This window comes from Cyanistes caeruleus, chromosome Z, assembly GCF_971803275.1.
Source record: "Cyanistes caeruleus chromosome Z, bCyaCae1.hap1.1, whole genome shotgun sequence".
In the NCBI taxonomy this organism is placed as follows: Eukaryota; Metazoa; Chordata; class Aves; order Passeriformes; family Paridae; genus Cyanistes; species Cyanistes caeruleus.
Window position 1 is genome coordinate 64,917,048 of NC_141732.1, and position 18,168 is coordinate 64,935,215.

The 18,168-nt window shown below is 38.8% G+C and overlaps 1 protein-coding gene and 1 long non-coding RNA gene across 2 annotated transcripts in view; one reads left to right on the forward strand and one right to left on the reverse strand.

Annotated features, from left to right (window-relative positions):
• Positions 1-18,023, reverse strand: part of NDUFS4 (NADH:ubiquinone oxidoreductase subunit S4) — a 52,759-nt gene extending 34,736 nt beyond the window's left edge. Inside the window, exon 1 of the mRNA XM_023944553.2 lies at positions 12,947-18,023. Within this exon, the coding sequence (XP_023800321.1) occupies positions 12,947-13,032 (86 nt within the window). The 5' untranslated portion in view covers positions 13,033-18,023. The remainder of the gene's footprint in view (positions 1-12,946) is intronic.
• The window catches only part of LOC111941518 (uncharacterized), a 20,635-nt gene continuing 15,606 nt past the window's right edge, over positions 13,140-18,168 (forward strand). The window contains exons 1-3 of the long non-coding RNA XR_002870084.2: positions 13,140-13,371; positions 13,656-13,699; positions 14,839-14,903. This is a non-coding gene — a long non-coding RNA (uncharacterized LOC111941518). The remainder of the gene's footprint in view (positions 13,372-13,655; positions 13,700-14,838; positions 14,904-18,168) is intronic.

Sequence of the window (18,168 nt, forward strand, 5' to 3'; positions counted from 1 at the left end):
GCTTCATGACGGAAAGCTCCTGCTTGTCAATTTCCTTTTATGACAAAGTAACACACCTAGTTGCCCAAGGGAAGCCAGCTGATGTGATCTTTCTGGATTTCAGCAAAGCTTTCAGTACTGTATCTCACAGGATCCTTCTGGACAAAATGCCCAGCTCACAGCTGGAAGAACACATTACAGGATGGTTAAGCAACTGGCTCATGGGTTGGGCACAAAGGGTTACAGTGAATGGGGTGACATCAGACTGGTGACCTGTCACTAGGGGGCGTTCCACAGAACTTCACCTTAGGCCCTCAGACCTTCAACATGTTCATTAGCAAACTGGATGCAGGATTGGAAGGGATACTAAACAAGTTCAACAATGATACTAAATTGGGACGAACTGTGGAAGGCACAGAAGTTGCACAGAGAGATCCTGCCAGTCAGAAGGACTGATAACCATGAACCAGAAGAAATTTAAAATGGGCATGTCCTGGACTCTGTACATGGGATGGGGCAGCCCTGGCTGTACAGACAGACTGGGGAATGAGAGGCTGGAGAGCAGTGACATGGAAAAGGCCCTGGGAATCTGAGGTTCATGTTGAACATGAGCCAACAGTGCCCTGGCAGCCAGGAGGGCCAAGCATGTCCTGACCATATAAGAAGGTCATAAAGCTATTAGACTGCCCAGGAGGGACATGGAGGTGTTGAAGGGTCTTGAGGGGAAGCCACATGAGAAGCAGCTTGGTCTGTTCAGCCTCGGGGGAGACTGAAGACAGACTACATTGTAGTCCACAACTTCCTTGTGAGAGGACATGGAGGGCAGGCACTGATTTCTTCTCTGTGGTGACAGTACCTGAGGTAACAACGTGAAGCTGCGTCGGGGGAGGTTCAGGTTGCATATCAGGAAATGGTTCTTCACCAGAGGGTGGCTGGGCACTGGAAAAGGCTCCCCATGGAAGTGGTCACAGAAACAAGCTGGACAGAGCTCAAGGTGTTTGGATAATGCACTCAGACACCTGGTGTGACCCCTCCTGTGCAGGGCCAGGAGTTGAATTCACTGATACTTGTAGATCTCTTCCAACACCAAATATACTATTATTCTTTTAAATCAGTTAAATTTTCAAGTAGTGAATACTTAATGAAGTTGAAAATAATCAAATTCTAGTTATTTTAGATTCTACTTCAATTATGCCACAGGTGAGAAAATGCTGTTGACCTACTATATTCAAACAAGTACCAGATGAACCACTGCACAGTGTAAAGACACGGACCTTTCAGAACTACCACAGGACCAGTGCACTATATCCACTCTTGCACTCCAGTGAATTCCTCAGGACACAAGTCAGTTCTGCGAAGACATGAGTTGCCCACCACCAGCTTTCTTCATCAAATCAGATTTCTTGCAGTCAAGACACAATAAAAAGGTTACCTCTGACCTAGTACCAAGCCTGCACTTTCCCTGACTCAAACAGGGCCCATTTGAGCAGCCACCTAACTGAAGTAACATGACTGGGTGCACAACAAAGACTAGTCCTTTAGAAGGCTCCACATCAGGCAGACAGTATGCCCAAGCCAGCCCAACCTACTCTGCAGAGCTGTACAGATGCTCTTTAAGATACTGAGTATAAGCATATGTACAATGCAAACAGCTTGAGTGGAGGAAAAGTTCAGCCAAAAATCCATAGAGCTAGCCTGAAGGTTCAAGTCAACTGGCAAGCAACAACTGCACATCCTGAAAAAGTTCTCTGCAAGTCTCAGGCTGGTATCAAAACACTTCTTTAAGTGCCTGAATGCAAACTGAGTCATTATTTGCAACTAAATTCTAAAAATGTCATGTCATTGCTCCTTGACCCTACATGCACATGACTCAGAGCATACCAATGGTCTCTGACAGATTACAGAAAACAAATTAGGAACACTTTTGAGAGAGGGACTCAACATGTTAAGAATAAAATTAATCAAAAATTATTTAAATATTTTTGTTGTAGAAATCCAAGAACTCCTTATGAAAGGAGACCTGGTATATTACCTTTAAACCAATATAATATGTAACTTGTAAGATGTCCAACTGCTATCAGGTCACAGGAGCTTTGAATTACTGCCACCCGTACAGTTGCCAATAAACCATTTCATTTCACATACTATTCTCCAAACTGGAACACCTAATCTTAGGAATTAACCTCAGTTCACAATCTGAAAGCAACATACTGCCAAGAACCAGAAACCTCTTTTAGGCAAGTTAGTTTGGAGACAAATAGTATTAGAAATGCTGCACAGCCCATAGCAACTATCAACTGAATTTAGATTCTCTAGTAAGAAAATAAAATAAAGTTAAAAAAGAAGAGATGCAAGTTGTGTAGGGTGTAAAGATAAAATACCCAGGTGACACATTTGCTTTGTTTGTGCTTTCTAAATGTCAAACTCCCCACACATACACATTGAGGCATTCATACAACTTGATGAAACTAAAAACTGTGCTCTCTTTATAGAAGGAACAACAAAAGTCAAAGGCTTTAATTTCAACACTGCGAGGAATGAAACTAATGTTCCACAACCCACCTCTGTATTTTTTGTGCATTTTGAAAAAGAGTCTTTGAATCATACAACGTTAAACAGAAAAAGATTAAAAATTCCTCTGTGTTTGCAAAGTGGTGCATGGCATAGCATGGTCCTTTATTTCATCCCTATCCACTTCTACTGATTCAGCCCTTCAATCTGACTGCATTAACTAGCTTAATTAATTCTTATTCTAATAATCTAAGGCACGTAACACATGACATACATACATACATACATATGTATATATATATACACATATATACATACATACATACAGACAGACAGATAGATATAGGAAAGGCAACTTCTTTCTCATTTAATGCTCTCAAACACTTGAACTTTAAACTACAAAACAAAAAAGAATCCTTTAAAGTGCTACTGGAAAACAACATCTTGACTTTCAATGGTTCATGAAAGTTAAATAAGCTATTTGGCTAGTAAGCCTTAGCTGTTGGGCAGCTACGACAAACTGTATTTAAGAGCTATATATTAATGTTTGTAGTACAAGCCACTTAGAGAAAGTCAAATGCTTTACAAATGGAACATGACATACAGGTTTTTTTTTCCAAACTGTATGCTCTTATCAGTTGTTCTAGATGAGAATGGGACAATCTAGGTATTATTATTTTGTATTATTTAATTTCACACTTGCTTTGTGAATTTCACCTTATCTCAGCTACCTTTCTCTTCACCTTCCTGACACTCAGCTTTTGTCCTCAACTCTCCTTTGAACTGTTGCCACTCTTCAGTTATGTACCTTAGCTACTCTCCATGTCACACACCTTAATCACACCAGTCGATCTGTCTGCCCACATGGTTCTTATACACCTCTGAGAACCACCTCCATGATACTTAAATAGATTTTTGACTACTGAGTTATATGCAGAGAACATACACCAATGGTGCCACCTTACATGCAAGAATATAGTCTGAGTTTACAAGTGCTCTAATATTGACAGTCTGAAGACAAACTCTCTTGGACCATGCATCAGGACACTAAGGGTCCTAGACTAGCAGGTCTTAATGCCCATGACCAGCTTCACACAGGGCCTTCATGAACATCCCCTGCCTGTGGCCCTGGAGTTTCATTTAAAAGCGCAGCTATAGGTCTTCAGCCCCCGCTTAAAGTGGCATCATTGGGTGTATCCACCTCCAGCCCTGGTTCTGGCTCTCGTTCTGGACAGTAAGGGCGCTGTCCCTGCTGGGGTCACTCTTACTTTCCAGCTTGGCTTATCTTCTGGAGTAGACAGCCCCTGATGCTCCCTAACACTTGGTTTGTCATTAATTTCTATTGAATTCAATACTGTTTCTTTCCAGTGTATGCAAGTTACATGCACTTGGTTTTCAGCCTCATATTGCAACCAAAACGAAGGACTTAATTTTTATGTAGCCTCTCTACCATAACTGATCTTAAATCTTACCTTGTTTACAAAAGATACTAACCACACAAGCTTTTAGTTGTGGGTACTAGCATGATTAAATACCTTCAACAATACACATCTGTCTTGAGATGAAAACAAATGGCTGGCTGCAATGTAAGCAACCTGTGTAAGTGTCTCCCACTGGAGTTTTTTAAAAAAATTACTACACCTAAACTCTAACTCCTATTATATACACAAGTGCAAGCAACAATTAAATGGTGCTAGCTAGGAAAAAAAACCCAAACAACTTCCTTTCTTTGCATACTGGGTCAGTATCTGCAATCTTGGAACAGCAATTCTTTAAACTGATGAAGGACTAATTATTGTGTGCTACAAGAGAAATACAAGGAAACTACCAAGCTACATAAAATGAAGTCTACACTCAAAGAAAGACTGAGTGCTCTTTTCTTCCATAATTATCTGATTTATTTCCATCTTGCATTATTTATTAATGTAAACACACTTCAGAAGTATTTTTAAGAATTCACCTTTGAGAATAAAAATAATCTGATCAGCTACCCTATTTGTGTGTTTGCTTGTACTCTTCCTTACACATGGATCTTCTCTTCCTCCACTAGTCGTATTCTTTTTTCCTTTTTATATTTCTACTATCTAATCAACTGTTAGCTCTCTCTCTGAAAGTAGACTGCAAGTATTGATATTACTCATGCTTTTCTAAAGCCTTAAGGCAACACTGGTATTTTAAATGCAAACCTTATTCTTGAATTCCAGTTCAGACATGCAGATTATTTGTCTCTTTCTCTGGTAGGCATAAACACTGGCATATGACAAAACATCACTCTTGCAGAATTTTCCTTCCGATAACTTGTGCAGAAGATGCAAATACTCTGTGAATATGCAACAGAACAGTCAAAGCTACTACATAAAGAGTTTTCTGCCTTTTTCTTTCATTTAAAATATAGTAGAAAGATGATTAAACATGATAACTTCTGAACATGCGATATCTTAAAACTACTGAAATCTATAAAAAAAAGATTAAAAATTCAACAGCCATCACCTGTAACAAAATTTTAGTTTGGACTTCAATATAAATGGCATCATTAACACTCAGCAGATTACTTCATTAACATTTAGCAGAAGATTACATCAGCAGACTGATCACAAATGACAATGTCAGAGGTGTTCACATATAAAATATACATTCATTAAAGGTCTAAAAATATTTATATCAAATACTTAAGTCTGACTTTAAAAAAATGAACAGGACTTGTTTATGAACTCTTTCATGTTAAGACCCCAGAAATAAGCAGCTGCAATAACTGTTTACCCACACACATTCTAGAGCTGCCTACGGTCTGTCTTGTTGAGTCAAAAGTCACTTTACCTCTTCAACATCAGTTATGGGTCAAGGGAAGATTCAGACAGAAACTACTGCAGTTGGAAAGAGCTAAGTAAATACTACTTACACACACTAGTACACTGCCAGGAGAGAATTGACTTTCGAAACTCAGACAGAAATGCCATTAATGTCTTAGGAAATATGAAAACACACATTATAATCAAAGTACTCTAAACTGTTCAGCTTGTCTCCTGCTAGTTTATTGATTTCTTTTATTAAAAACAAAAAAGGATAAGATTTTAAGACAGTTTGAAGGTCTGTTTTTTAACACACTCAGAATCAAATGCTTACAAAATAATTATAAAGACAGCAAAATCCACTGTATTATCCTAAGAATGAAAACCTGCAGACAGGTAAAACATATAAAACATTTAGTTATTAAAGATCATACAGATTTACTGATATTATTAATGTAAAATAGGAGTTTTTGAATTTGGGGATTTTTTTAAACTATTTGTGAGCAGGTTCATGCTTCCACGCTAACTATAAAAGCTTCTCATCATTTCAGTCTCTTAAAACAGTCAATTTCACCTAAGACAGACAATAACAAGGTCAAATGAGTTAAAATGCTCAAACCTACACTAAAGAAAAATCAAGGTAATTTTTAAAATCCAAACAGCAGTATTTTTCCTCTGAGTTAAATCTATTGAACATGATATATTAAACCTACATCAATAAAGCAAATTTTATTATTTTGCTAACATAGATTTAAAAAACTGTCCATTGACATGTAGCATAATTATTCCCCTTCCCTGTGTATCCACTTGGCATTTCATAGTCTTATTACTGACTAATTTATTTGACAAAAAATGTGGCTCAACTTAGTGCAATACGTTCTACAAATATATTTCTCTAACTTTGAGATATAAAATATTCAGTAAGAATGTTTGGGGAATTGCCTTTAAAATAAAGGGTAATTTTTCAAATGCAGTGTTAGATTTCATTTTAAATTGTTTAGTCCCTGAAGGAAAGAAAGTATTATGTCCTTCTGCTTTAGGATACTATTGTCAACAAGCTTCACCTCTACTCTCCAAAGCTTTTTTGAGGGGTTGTTTGGTTTTTTTCTTTTTGGTGCAATTTTGAGGTTTTATTTATGTCTCCACTCTTCAAATCTTTTAAGTAAAGAGAAGATTATTAGGTTCTCAAATCAGTAAGTTTTCGAAAAAAGTTATTACCATATGTGACAGTGCTTTTTTTAAAAGTAAGCCAAACTTTAAGCAAACAACCTACAGTTCTGAGCCCACAACAGTTAGCTGCCACAAAACTGCTTAGAAGAGCATTCAGCTGCTTTAGTGGAGAAGCAAGCACATTGCTTATTTAAAGTTAGCTTTCAACACAAATATACCTTAAACATCTGTCTGCTTGCCTGTGTTTAACCTTTACTTTCTGAAAAGAGTGTCATTCCTCTCCTCTGGGTTTTCAGTTCCAAAAGTGGAGCTGAATGTAGTTAAAATAAGTCATCCCAAGTTGTATGACCAATAAAAAGAGCAATCTAAGAAGCCTTATCAGGAACATTTTGCTGTCATGATGCCTGCTCTACTTACTCCTCCATAAGTACATTACAAAAACAGTCATTTCCAGCCCTATTCTCAAACATTCTCTCCCAAGTATTTTTTTCCTATCTGCCCCTCTTACTTGCACATCTTTCTATCCATCCCCTTCTTCCTCTAGATGAATACTGAAAGGACATAAACTTTCACAAACATTACCAGGAATACCATAGACTTTACGAACTCAAATGAGCTTGGTCTGAGCTCATCACTAAGCTACATGATACATGGTATTTTGCACTTTCTCATTTTGATGGAATTGTTCACCTTGACAGCAACACCTCACTTGATCCCATGTTTCATTACATCCAACACCTTCATTACTCCATGGGGGCTCTCCAGAGCTTACTCCTTCCACTCCAAAGAAAACAAGGAACATTCTTGCACCCGACTCCAAATAATGCCAGAGAAGTCAAAAGTAGGAAATCTAAGACACCATTCTGGTTCAACATAGTCACTTTGATATCTTAATAAATGGTGCATACCCATGAACACAATAGATGTGAGCAAGTTACCCTGTTGCTCCTGCTCAAGTAATGATGGATTAGTAGCTCTGAGATACTACATAAAATACTGCAAAGGGAATTAAGTCATCCTACTTATCAAAAACTTCCCCCTTCTCTTCCTCAAAGCATGCAAAATTGTTGCAGAAAGAGGACAGTCCTTCAAAAGAGATAAACACAGGCTGCCATCATAGGACCTGTGACTGTAACAAACACCACTGATACTGCTTTCAGTCATAGTGAACAAGCAAGATTTGTCTCCTAGACCCTTTCGTAACCATACAATCACTATTTGAACAGTGTGCACAGTTGAAAGGAGTTTTTTTCAAACAAATTATACACTTCAGACATAGGAAATACCAACTCCCAAGCTACTGTTCAGGGTGTCTCCAAAATCAGACAGTCAGTGCTGCCTGGAGTTTTGTTTTTAAATTTATGCTCATTAAGTGTATGAATAGTAGTGGATTTCGTTTTTTTCTTCCCTTGTCAACATCCATTTGTCTCTCCATATCTTTCACCTTGAGTCTTTTCCAACACTCCATGTCAACACAATCTCACGAGCAAAAAACTGCTGGAATTTTATTCCAGATTTCAATTCACCCTAGTGCTATTATATTGTAAGATACCGTGACTCACTGTACTTACTCTGATACACATTAAAACCAAAATGCATACTTAAGAAAAAATTGTAAAATTCCAGACAAATATGTATTTTAAAAGCCAAATAAATCATTTTTCCTGATGAATAATCAAAATAGAACTATCTAAAAAACATCTCTTATACAGCTAGGGCAAGACTGCAAAAAGACCATTTTTTCTCCCAGTCTTATCCTAAAATTTTATTCCAGGCTCTCTATGCAGATTATATCAGTCACCGGAAATAATTTTAACAATTATAAATGCTACAGAACTGGTTTTTATTAATGAAAATTAAAGCTTCTGATGTGTCTGAGTCTGACAATATATTTATATTGTCATATACACATATATTTATTATTGTGTGAAATAAAGTAAGGCAGACATGTATTACAGGTGAATGAAACAATAAATAATACAATTTCTGCAACATACTACCTATAACACTGGCTAGCACTAACACTGGCCAAACAGCTCTCTGCTCTACCCAGACCTAGCTCTGGGAAGTCTAAGCCATATTTTAGCACATGCTTTGGTATTGACATGCACCAAAAACATCATGAAAGAAGAAAAACCAAAACCAAACAAAAAGCACAAAAGAATAAGCTAGTTACCTTGTAGAATTTAGGGGGTTTTTAAGTTAGTAAGCATTTTCTCTATTTTTCATGGAAGGAAAGCATAAAAAATTAAGACAGGAGTTTTTTTTCCTGTTTTAGAAGTCTTTTATTTTGCCACAAAAAGGGCTTCTCCCTCATTTTTCTGAGCGGGAAGACTGTCTATAAAGACAGCAACTGAAAACTGAGATCTAAATGGCATCCCAGATTTCCTCAATTTCTTGAGTATGTACTGAATAACATGCTTCGTACTACACAAGTGTACATAATTCTTTACTTTCATAACCTCAGATATCCCTTTATGATTGTGTCAGGAACAGATAAAGACTGCCATATTTGGTCTGCTGTTGTACACATGGACAGGATAATGTAAAAAATCTTGCTGTTAGTTGGTAAGACTAACCTCCAGTAACGAAACTATGTATCAGTCACCTGGTGGGATTCATCCTGTGAAAGGGGAGTAACACACAACAAAGCAGTTGCTGGCATGGAGGTGTGCTCATGGGCCGTTATGTCCTCATATTATGCACTGGCCCTGCAGGAGAAGATGCTGAACTGGCCACTCCTGAGGATGTGATGTATGACGTGGCTCTGGTGTGGAGGCAAGAGGAGGACCTCATGCACATCGTTTTCATCCAGGGGATGCCATGAAAATGCACAGCCTACCTGCCCTGCCACCTGAGCACCAAGCTCCATCTCCTGCTTGGCGGCTCGTCCAACATCCAGGGGTTGGTATGTATTTATGCAAAAGTGACTAATAAAATTGACTTGCTTTACAATTCCTACTGCGAGTTGAGCTTTTTGTGCAAGAGCATCCTCCTGAACCTGAAACAATGATGAACCAGCAAAACATTTTCCTGTTGTACTCAGAGTCTACAGCAGCATTTTAAGAGGAAGGTAACACATTTTGAAAAACCACTGGAAAGTGACATGAAAAAATCATTATTATGAAATAGTGTGTGGCCATACTACACCTACACACAACATTCTGCTAGAGCAATGGAAATTAATTCTGACTCAAATAAATTGTGATAGAAAAGGTTTCTCAGAAACACTCTGAAGTGGTTTTGAAACAAATATCTGAGTCCCAGTTCAGCAGGCATTTGTTTGAAGTTCTCTTTTCCCAGCTTCCCAGCTTCAACTGTCTATATTTACTAATGGAAGGAAACACTGCTATCTTTTACATCAAACTAGGGAGAGCATGTTCTACATAATTTCAAGTCTCCTGAAAACTTCACAGATCTTACAGCATGAAAGCTTCAAAATATGATTTAAGCTCAAGTATCTGCTGGTATCTATTAGGCTCACCACCAGATAAAATAATGAGGGACTCGGCAACCATTTTTGTTTAAGTGATCTAGAAAAAGCACTCAGGATTTCATAAAGATATGAGGAATGTTGTTGCATGTTCTCTTAATTTCAGACTGAACACTTATGTCCATATTGTGGAAATAATCAGTTCAGAATCATTGGGCAGCTTGAGCATGTGTATATTAAAGTGCCTAAACGTGTCCTGATAGAAGCAGTATTTGCACTAGATATCGTAAGATTTCTAAGAACCAAGTATCACTAACAGAAATCTGAACAGAATCTCTCTTGTAACTCTTGGAAACTGATCATATTATTATTTAATTGAAGTTCTGAAGACTGGAAAGCTCTAAGAACTTCCATGTGCAAAAATCTGCATAAAAATGAACTGCAAAGAAAACTACATCTTGAATGCTTAAAATTTAAACCTACAGTGTCCAAACAATAAGCTATATTACTCTCATAACCTAATTTAGGCAATTAACATGAAACAACCAAACTTTACTCTGAATCTGAGTAAACAAAAACATAGTGCTGTAGTGATATAAGAGTCATTCATGTGCCCTCACAGTCCACAGTCCCAGAATCTTCTTTGGTCATCTCCTAAGAACACCAATAGTTTTTATCGTTATTAATTCTAACACTTAAAGACACACATCTAGCACACTGGTATAACACATTCTTTCTACACTTTGACAATGACAGAAATTACTCCACAAGTAGTTGTATTGAACACAAATACTTCAAACATACTTTAAAACAAAGAAACTACTTGTACCAAATTGTATCTGTCAAAATACTTTTCTTAAAGGAAACCAGTAGTGCAAGACTTACATATCCATCTGCAAGATATGCAGCAAACTACTAGCTTCTTAAAGAAGTAGTATTTTAGATAGCTGCTGATCACTGCAACTGCAACTAACAAGCTTAAGTGGTCTTTGGTAAAAGGTTCAGTTCTGTGAGGTCAGGAGATGTGAGACACTAAAGCTAAAAATGGGAGCTGTACACTGTCAAACTTTGAGGCATCTATACGTATATGGAAATTTATCTGATGAAATACAAAGGATTACATGCTCTGTAAGAAAGATTATACTGTATGCAACAGGAAAACAAACAGTTGCATACAAGATGCAATACAAAATAAAAAAGCAACAGGTACACTTTCTCCTTTCTACTTCCGAATTATCACCTCACCATGAGCAGCAGGAAGACATATTGAATTTTCTGTAATTAAGTATCCTGATTCTCACTCCCAAATAGGGAGACTACTGAGGCTGGTTAAGAATAAAATTTCATATAATATTTTTTTATATGTAGATATTTTTATATAAAACAGTAATCGAGAAAATATTTACGTTTCAGTGCCTACCTAACCAGGACATAATTACTTTGCAAAAATTGTGCAACAAATGACAATCTTAAGCATACCATTATACTGCCAAAACTCTCTTATTCTGAAGCAACTTTTCCTTATTCCATGGAAAATTTAATTCTCATTCTAACAATAAGCAGTGATTACAAAGCTGTGTACAAAACTCTGAGAAACTCATAATGCTCTCCCTCTTCTCCAAGAAACCTGCTGACCTATGATCAGGTCACTGTCCTACAGAATGTGAGGCTTAAGTTTCGGCCTCACTCAGGTAAATGTCCTCAACATCCCTCTCACTGAAAACACTAAGGGGCACTAATTCTTCCTCACCCTCTGTGACAAGCAAGGAACATAATGCACTGTTTCAAAGAAGACATACCAACTGAAGTGTACCTACTTCACATTTCCATGCATCTCATACCCAGCTCTGCTACATCCTACTAATTTTTTTTTTTAATAATTATTTGAAATGTAGAGTGGTGAACCTTCAAAACTAAATTATTTTTAGCCTGAATCACTTGACTGACCCAATTTACTGCATGGGATAGGCAACTATTCTGTCAGCATCACAGAGGAGCAGAAGAAGGGCAGAAAGAAACAGCTGAACATGAACACTAAGTTTCTGGATTAGCTTAGAGAAATTCCTAAATTCATACTCACAGATGTCAAAGCATTTTTAGGAGACCAACAATTAACCTTCAACTCCATAAAACAGGTGCCATTTTAGGAGGGAGGAGGGAGCAGTAACCAATGGGACAATCAGAGGATTAAAATGTGAAAAAACAGTAGAGCTCTTTCTCTGTGTGCATATATAGTTTTTCTCTGTGTTTCTATATGCATGCACACATATCTATAACACAAAGACATTTAAAAACCCACACAGATTTAAAAAAAATTACTGGAACTAACCTGTATCTGTTAATATGTAAAGACCAAAGCAGTACAGAAAGCAAACTCTCCAAATCAAAACTGTCGGCCTTGAGCTACATTATTTCTCCTGACTAGAGTGCGGTCTTACATAAGCCTTGGGCCTGTGAGATGCACAAAAGTAAACGTATCTTCAACTTGCGGTTGGGTCATGTACCGACTTCTAGTACAGGTCTCTGCATTAAAGAAACAAAAAACAAAGCGCTACCTACTATTATAAATCTAATTCCAATATTAGTTTTAGGAAATCAGCGAAAAAGCAGATATTCATCCTCTGAAAAAGGTGCCGTGTTTCGAAGAAGGGATGGAGAGAAAATGGAACACGATACAAAAGAATGTCGTAGGGTGCAAATCTCTGGGAAGACTTGCTGGCGAGGTAACGCTCCCCGGCAGCGAGGCCATGGCGACCAGAACTCGACCTCCAGGCAAGGACATCGGGCGAGCGGTCACCGCGAGGCAGACAGCAAGGACGGGCAAGGACAAGCACCGACAGACAGGAACAGGCAGGGACACGCACGGACTGACACGGAGGAAGCCTCGGCCCGGCGCCTGCTGCCAATCTGGCCGGCCCCCACCCGCGTCGGGGTCCCCCCGGCCCAGCTCCCGGGGCGGCCGCGGCGGAGGCCCAGGCCCGGGACGGCCTCCTCGGGTCCCCGCGGGCGCCGAGGTGCGGCGGTGCCCCCCGGCCGGCCGGTGGGGAGCCTGCGGTGCCGTTACCTGGGCGGCGGCGGGCGGACCGCGGCCGCACCGCTCCTGGCGACGAAGCCCCTCAGCGCCGCTGACATTGAGAGAGACGCCGCCATGATGCTCAACGCAGCCTCTGGGAGACGGCGGCGCCGCGGGGCCAAACCTCCTCCGCCCCGGACAGGAAACGCGAAGGCGAGGGCGGGAAGAGGCGGCAGGAAGGGAAGGGTAGTGGAATAGGGTGCAATGGAGAGAGGCCGGGGTAGAGGCAGGAGCGAAGGGCACTGCTGGCCTGGGGAGAAGTTAGAGCTGATGCCCGGAGTTCCGTGGAGGAGTCGTTCACGTGGTTGGGGTGCAGACGTTCCTTTTCTCCAGCCTCATGTTTGGCCCAGAAACTTTTTCTGGCAGCGTTGGTTGTGACATCTTTATGGGCACAAACTGGAAGAGAGGAAATTAAGGTTAGCTACCAGAAGGAAATTCTTTACCGTGAGGGTGGTGAGACACTGGAACAGGTTGCCCAGGGAGGTTGTGGATTTCCCAATGTTCAAAAGCAGGTTTCGGTTTTGAATAAAGCCTTGAGAAACCTGGACTATGGAACTAGGGATGTGTCTCTACCCTATGGCAGGGGTATTGGGACTAGATGATCTTTTAAGATCTATTTCTGAATATATAAAGTATATCTAAATATATCCTTTTTTTGTATACCCTTAACACTTGCTGATTCTGTGGCTCTGGATGGCAGGAGACAAGCCCCAGGGAGGACTTCCTTGGAGACCTCCTTCCTAGGTACAGAAACTGTGGGGACAGGTATTTTTGGCCTCATTCTTTCCCATTATGTTTCACAGACAAAATGGTGCACTCTGTACAAAGACATGAAAGTGTTGGTGCATCTTCTCATGCCTGTTTTTTAGCACACTTCTCAGTTTCACTCTCTGAAATGGATTCACATTCTTAGTTTGCTGAGATAAGGAAGCCTCTAGCATTCTGGGGCATTTCCAGGAGTTCTGTTGTATTTTTAAACCAATTCCAGCCTTACCTCCTATTTTCAAGCAAGAAGGATTGACATAATCTCTAGTCTCTTCGAGTCATATTTTTAATACATTAACTGTAAACTAGAAGTAAATAACAGTACTCATTCCCTACAATAATTTGGGTGCTTTGTACAAGGTTGAAGAAGACAGATTGCTATAAATCCAAAGTCAAGTATGATTCTGTTCAGTGCCAAAAGCTCAAATGACATAAAGTTTCCAAAAACACATGGTGCAAAAGCAGTGTTAGAATAGGATCTGCAACACTGTGAAGAACTGAAAAGTTTTTGTTTCTGATGATAGATGATATTCTTGAAATTACTCTAATTATTTTTATATTAAAAATCTGATGACATTTTGGGAAAAAAGAAAAAGCTTAAATGAAGTTTCAGCATTAATTTTACTTTAAAAAAGAGAAAATTTTTAGGAAAAAAAAACCCAAAACCAGCTACTAAATTCCTACAGGAGGGGATGTTGGTTTTGACTAACTGTTTCTGCTTTGCTCCAACAGAAGCAAGCCTTGTGCTTGATTTTGACAGCAGAGTTTGACAGGGTCAGATACAAAAATTCTGCACAAGCAAGTATATTCAGCATTTTCTTGCCCTAAATGAAGACTGAAAAATAATTTTAATGAAAAGCTAAACAAACTTTCAACAAATGTCCTCTGCAGTATCAAATCAACAGAACATTTATTTTCAAAGCAACACCTATATTATATAGTCCTAATGAAATGTCAGACCTAGAGCCATTATTTCATATTTTTTGTAGTAGGCAGTTGCAAGTCATCCTATCCAAACTTTCCACTGTAAAATATGTAATTTCCTATTCTTTCTTCCCATCAAAACTTCTGGTATGTGGGGAAATGAAAGTGTATCCTGTTTTTCCCTTTCAAAACAGAAACAATGCTGCAGAAAAAGGAGAAAAGGGAAAAACCTGTCTGGGAAGCATAATTGAGAGACACGGTAATAACAACAATTTAAAGATTTATAAATTTTTAAATAAGTTTACAGATGTGAGTATTTAAAATTAATTTTTCAATTGTTAGAATGTTCAAAGTCAGGTGAAGTAAGACAGATAACAGGAATAATTTTGTACCAGTGATTAATTGGAATGGTGTATATGGGGTACTGGTGTCTTTTGTTAAATGCAGATGGGAAAATACCCCAAACTTTTGAACTTAGCAGGTTTTGTCCAGTGAGTTGGAAAGACTTGAACAACTCCTTCCCACATTTTTGTGGGATTTTTTTTTTTTCCACAGGTGTACTAGTTATCAGTCTAACAGTGCATGTCTCTCACATCAAAGCTTCAGTCACCTGCAGATGAGACATAGCAAGAATATCTGCATCTCACAAAATTCCTTAGTTTTTATTTCTTCCAAAGTCTTTGTCAAGTGCGTAAGTGATGACAGCATTCACATCAACTCAGATTTACTTCATCTAATCCAAACTTTTCTCTTTTGTGGTGCTTCAGCAAAGAGGACTGTTCTATCATTTATGTGAGCAGGGCAAGATTTTATAACTGTTCAAAGGCACCAGTGGTTTGGTGAAGCTAGTTGCCTTTGAGGGCTCCATTGTGAACTGAGGTGAATTATCTGAGTCTGTCTATCAGCTGACAGATTATCATAGCTCATCTGAAGATCTTTTAGGCAGCTTTGTGTCTTCTCTCCCTAACAGAGAGGAAGCCAGTGGTTTGGGCAGCATGTGGAACCTCCTGTTCTTTGTGTGACACAGTTCTTCAAACTCCTGCCCTCCCTGTTGCCTCTCCTTTGGGTGGGGAAAGGACAGAGGTAGCACATGGCAGCTGGAATTTGAAGTTGCCACCTTATTAACTGAATCTGCCAAAGGAGGTTGCCAAATTCAGGAGCTGCCTTTGGCAGCTGGAGGAACAGGATGGTCCTGTGTTAGATCACGACTGATGGGCTTCAGCATGTGTGCAAGTGAACGTGCTGCTAATTGCTTGCACAGCCCCTGGAACCGTTTTGACCCTGACTAATTAGCACCATCCCAAACAATGTCTGAGCACAGTCTGGGAATGAGCATGGGCCTGGGACTGTTTCTAATAAGCCGCGTGGACGAAGCCTTTCTGGGTTTTAGGTTGGTTTTTTTTTGAGTAGGGGAGAAGTGGAGAAGGAGTTTAGCTGCAAGGGTGTGAGCTGTGACATGTAAGCTGAGCTGCATCAGGGGTACAAAAGGATCCTTAAACTGTTTGTTTACTTATTTAAATGTAACCATAGCATTTGTTGATGAAGTATTTTTGTATAATAGTCACAAAATTATGAGAGACTATTTCAAGACAAATAACCATAGCTCTCCAGAGACAACATTTGTGGCAATTCCAAGCACACAGTTTACCGTGAAATTAATATGCACAAACAGTCCCTTGCAGTCTGGTGCCTGAGAAAGGGAGAGACATGAATTTTTCTGTCTCTCACTACTTACCCAGGTTTATAAGTTATACCCAGGTTTATAAGTTATTTATTAATTTTATGTGTAAGATACTTCTATGCAGGTTTAATGTGTACTGTTTTATCTGATTGGCTTAAATTTGTGAAAATGTATTCACACATACACATACTTGTGTATTCACACACCTTTTTTAATCATTATGTCTTAGGTTAAACTAACGAATTTTTGTGCATAGCACTCTTAGAAAATGGAGTATTAATTGCCATATTCCTCAAAATAGTTCAGTACATCAATTTTTGAGGTGACTGCAGAAGTATCATTTGAAGTCAAGACTTTTACAAAGGCTTAAACTTTTCATTCATAATTCTGGCTGGAAGCTGATCTTCTGTCACTGATATACTGTGAAACACTGTCCCTCAAGACTGAGACAGCTCATGTGCCAGCACTTATTGTGCTGTACAGTATGCTCACAGTTCTTATTGTCTCACTATGAGAAAGCTTATTAGCTTAACTGTGCAGAGAGTTTATATTTTCACATATGTGAGCTGCACCCATTGTGAAAATTGGAGACCAAAATTTAACCTTTTACTTTTCCCTGCTAGATTGAGGTTGCACTGCCTTACTTCATGCCCAAACAAACCAGTTCTGGTAGAAATAATTTCATAGTCTCAAGTAAACTACAGTTAGCAGAGACCAGCAGAACTCTTGAGCTATTCCTTAATGTATTGTTGCTTTGAATTAGTTTGTTTTCTTCTGGGTGGCAGAGAGGAACTATGTCGGAAACAATAGCATCAGTCTTGATCTTGACAGTCTAATGGGGCAAAGAGCTGGTGGAAAAAGGATACAAAATACAAAAAAGCTGATTATATTGTCTAGAGCTGCATGAATTCCCAGTTTCATTTATTTGTTGGTTGCATTGATTTTATATACAGAAGCTATGATTTCAGAGTTGGATATCTCTCAGATTCTGACCCTTCAGACAACTAAGCATGACAGTTTAACACAGACTAAGTAACATTAATTTATTTTCATAGGGCTAGGGTTTAGTTTTTAAAATACTAAGTTTTAGTTAGAGAATTTTATTTTGAAAATTTTATCTTTGTAAAGAGCTTTCTCTATAACTAGTGATACTTTTGGCTTCATTCTGTCTCAGATAATTTACTTTGCTGGTGAAATATCAGCTGCACTTATGCTTGTAGGATTTTTTAAGTATTTGCAGTGGGACAGAGACTATTCCTATGTAATCCTTTGCAAACCTTACAATGCTTTAGGTCTCAGGTTAAATTTAACAGGAGAAATTGTCCTAAATGTCAGTTTCTGCATTGCAAGATGAGTTAGCATAAGAACATGATGTTTTGGGATTTTAGTATTTATTTACATTCTCTATATGGTAGGCAGGTTGGTAAAAAAGCTGATGGTATTCTCAAAGTCTGTTTGATTGCATACGAAATGTAAAGTGCAGTTGGAGCTGTCTGGATTTAATTTTTCTCCCTCTTTGGTATGGGGGAATAAAATATCTCAGCTCATACAGGAGAAAAAAATTAAAACCAGGCAGAGCCAGCCCCATTGTAAGCTTCACATGCAATCAGATGTCCTTGCAGAGAAACTCCCCTTCCTGGCCGCGCTGCTGCCACTAGTGAAACACAATTTAAAAAAAAAAAAAAAAAAAAGAAAAAAAGAAAAAAAAATCACTTTTTATACTTGGTGCTTTCAAGTTAGACATTGACATGTGAACCAAAATCTTCTTTTTAACTATTGCCCGGGAGGCCACCAAAGAATCCCAGCTGACCCCCTGCCATCAGAGTGAGTGATGGTCGGCTGC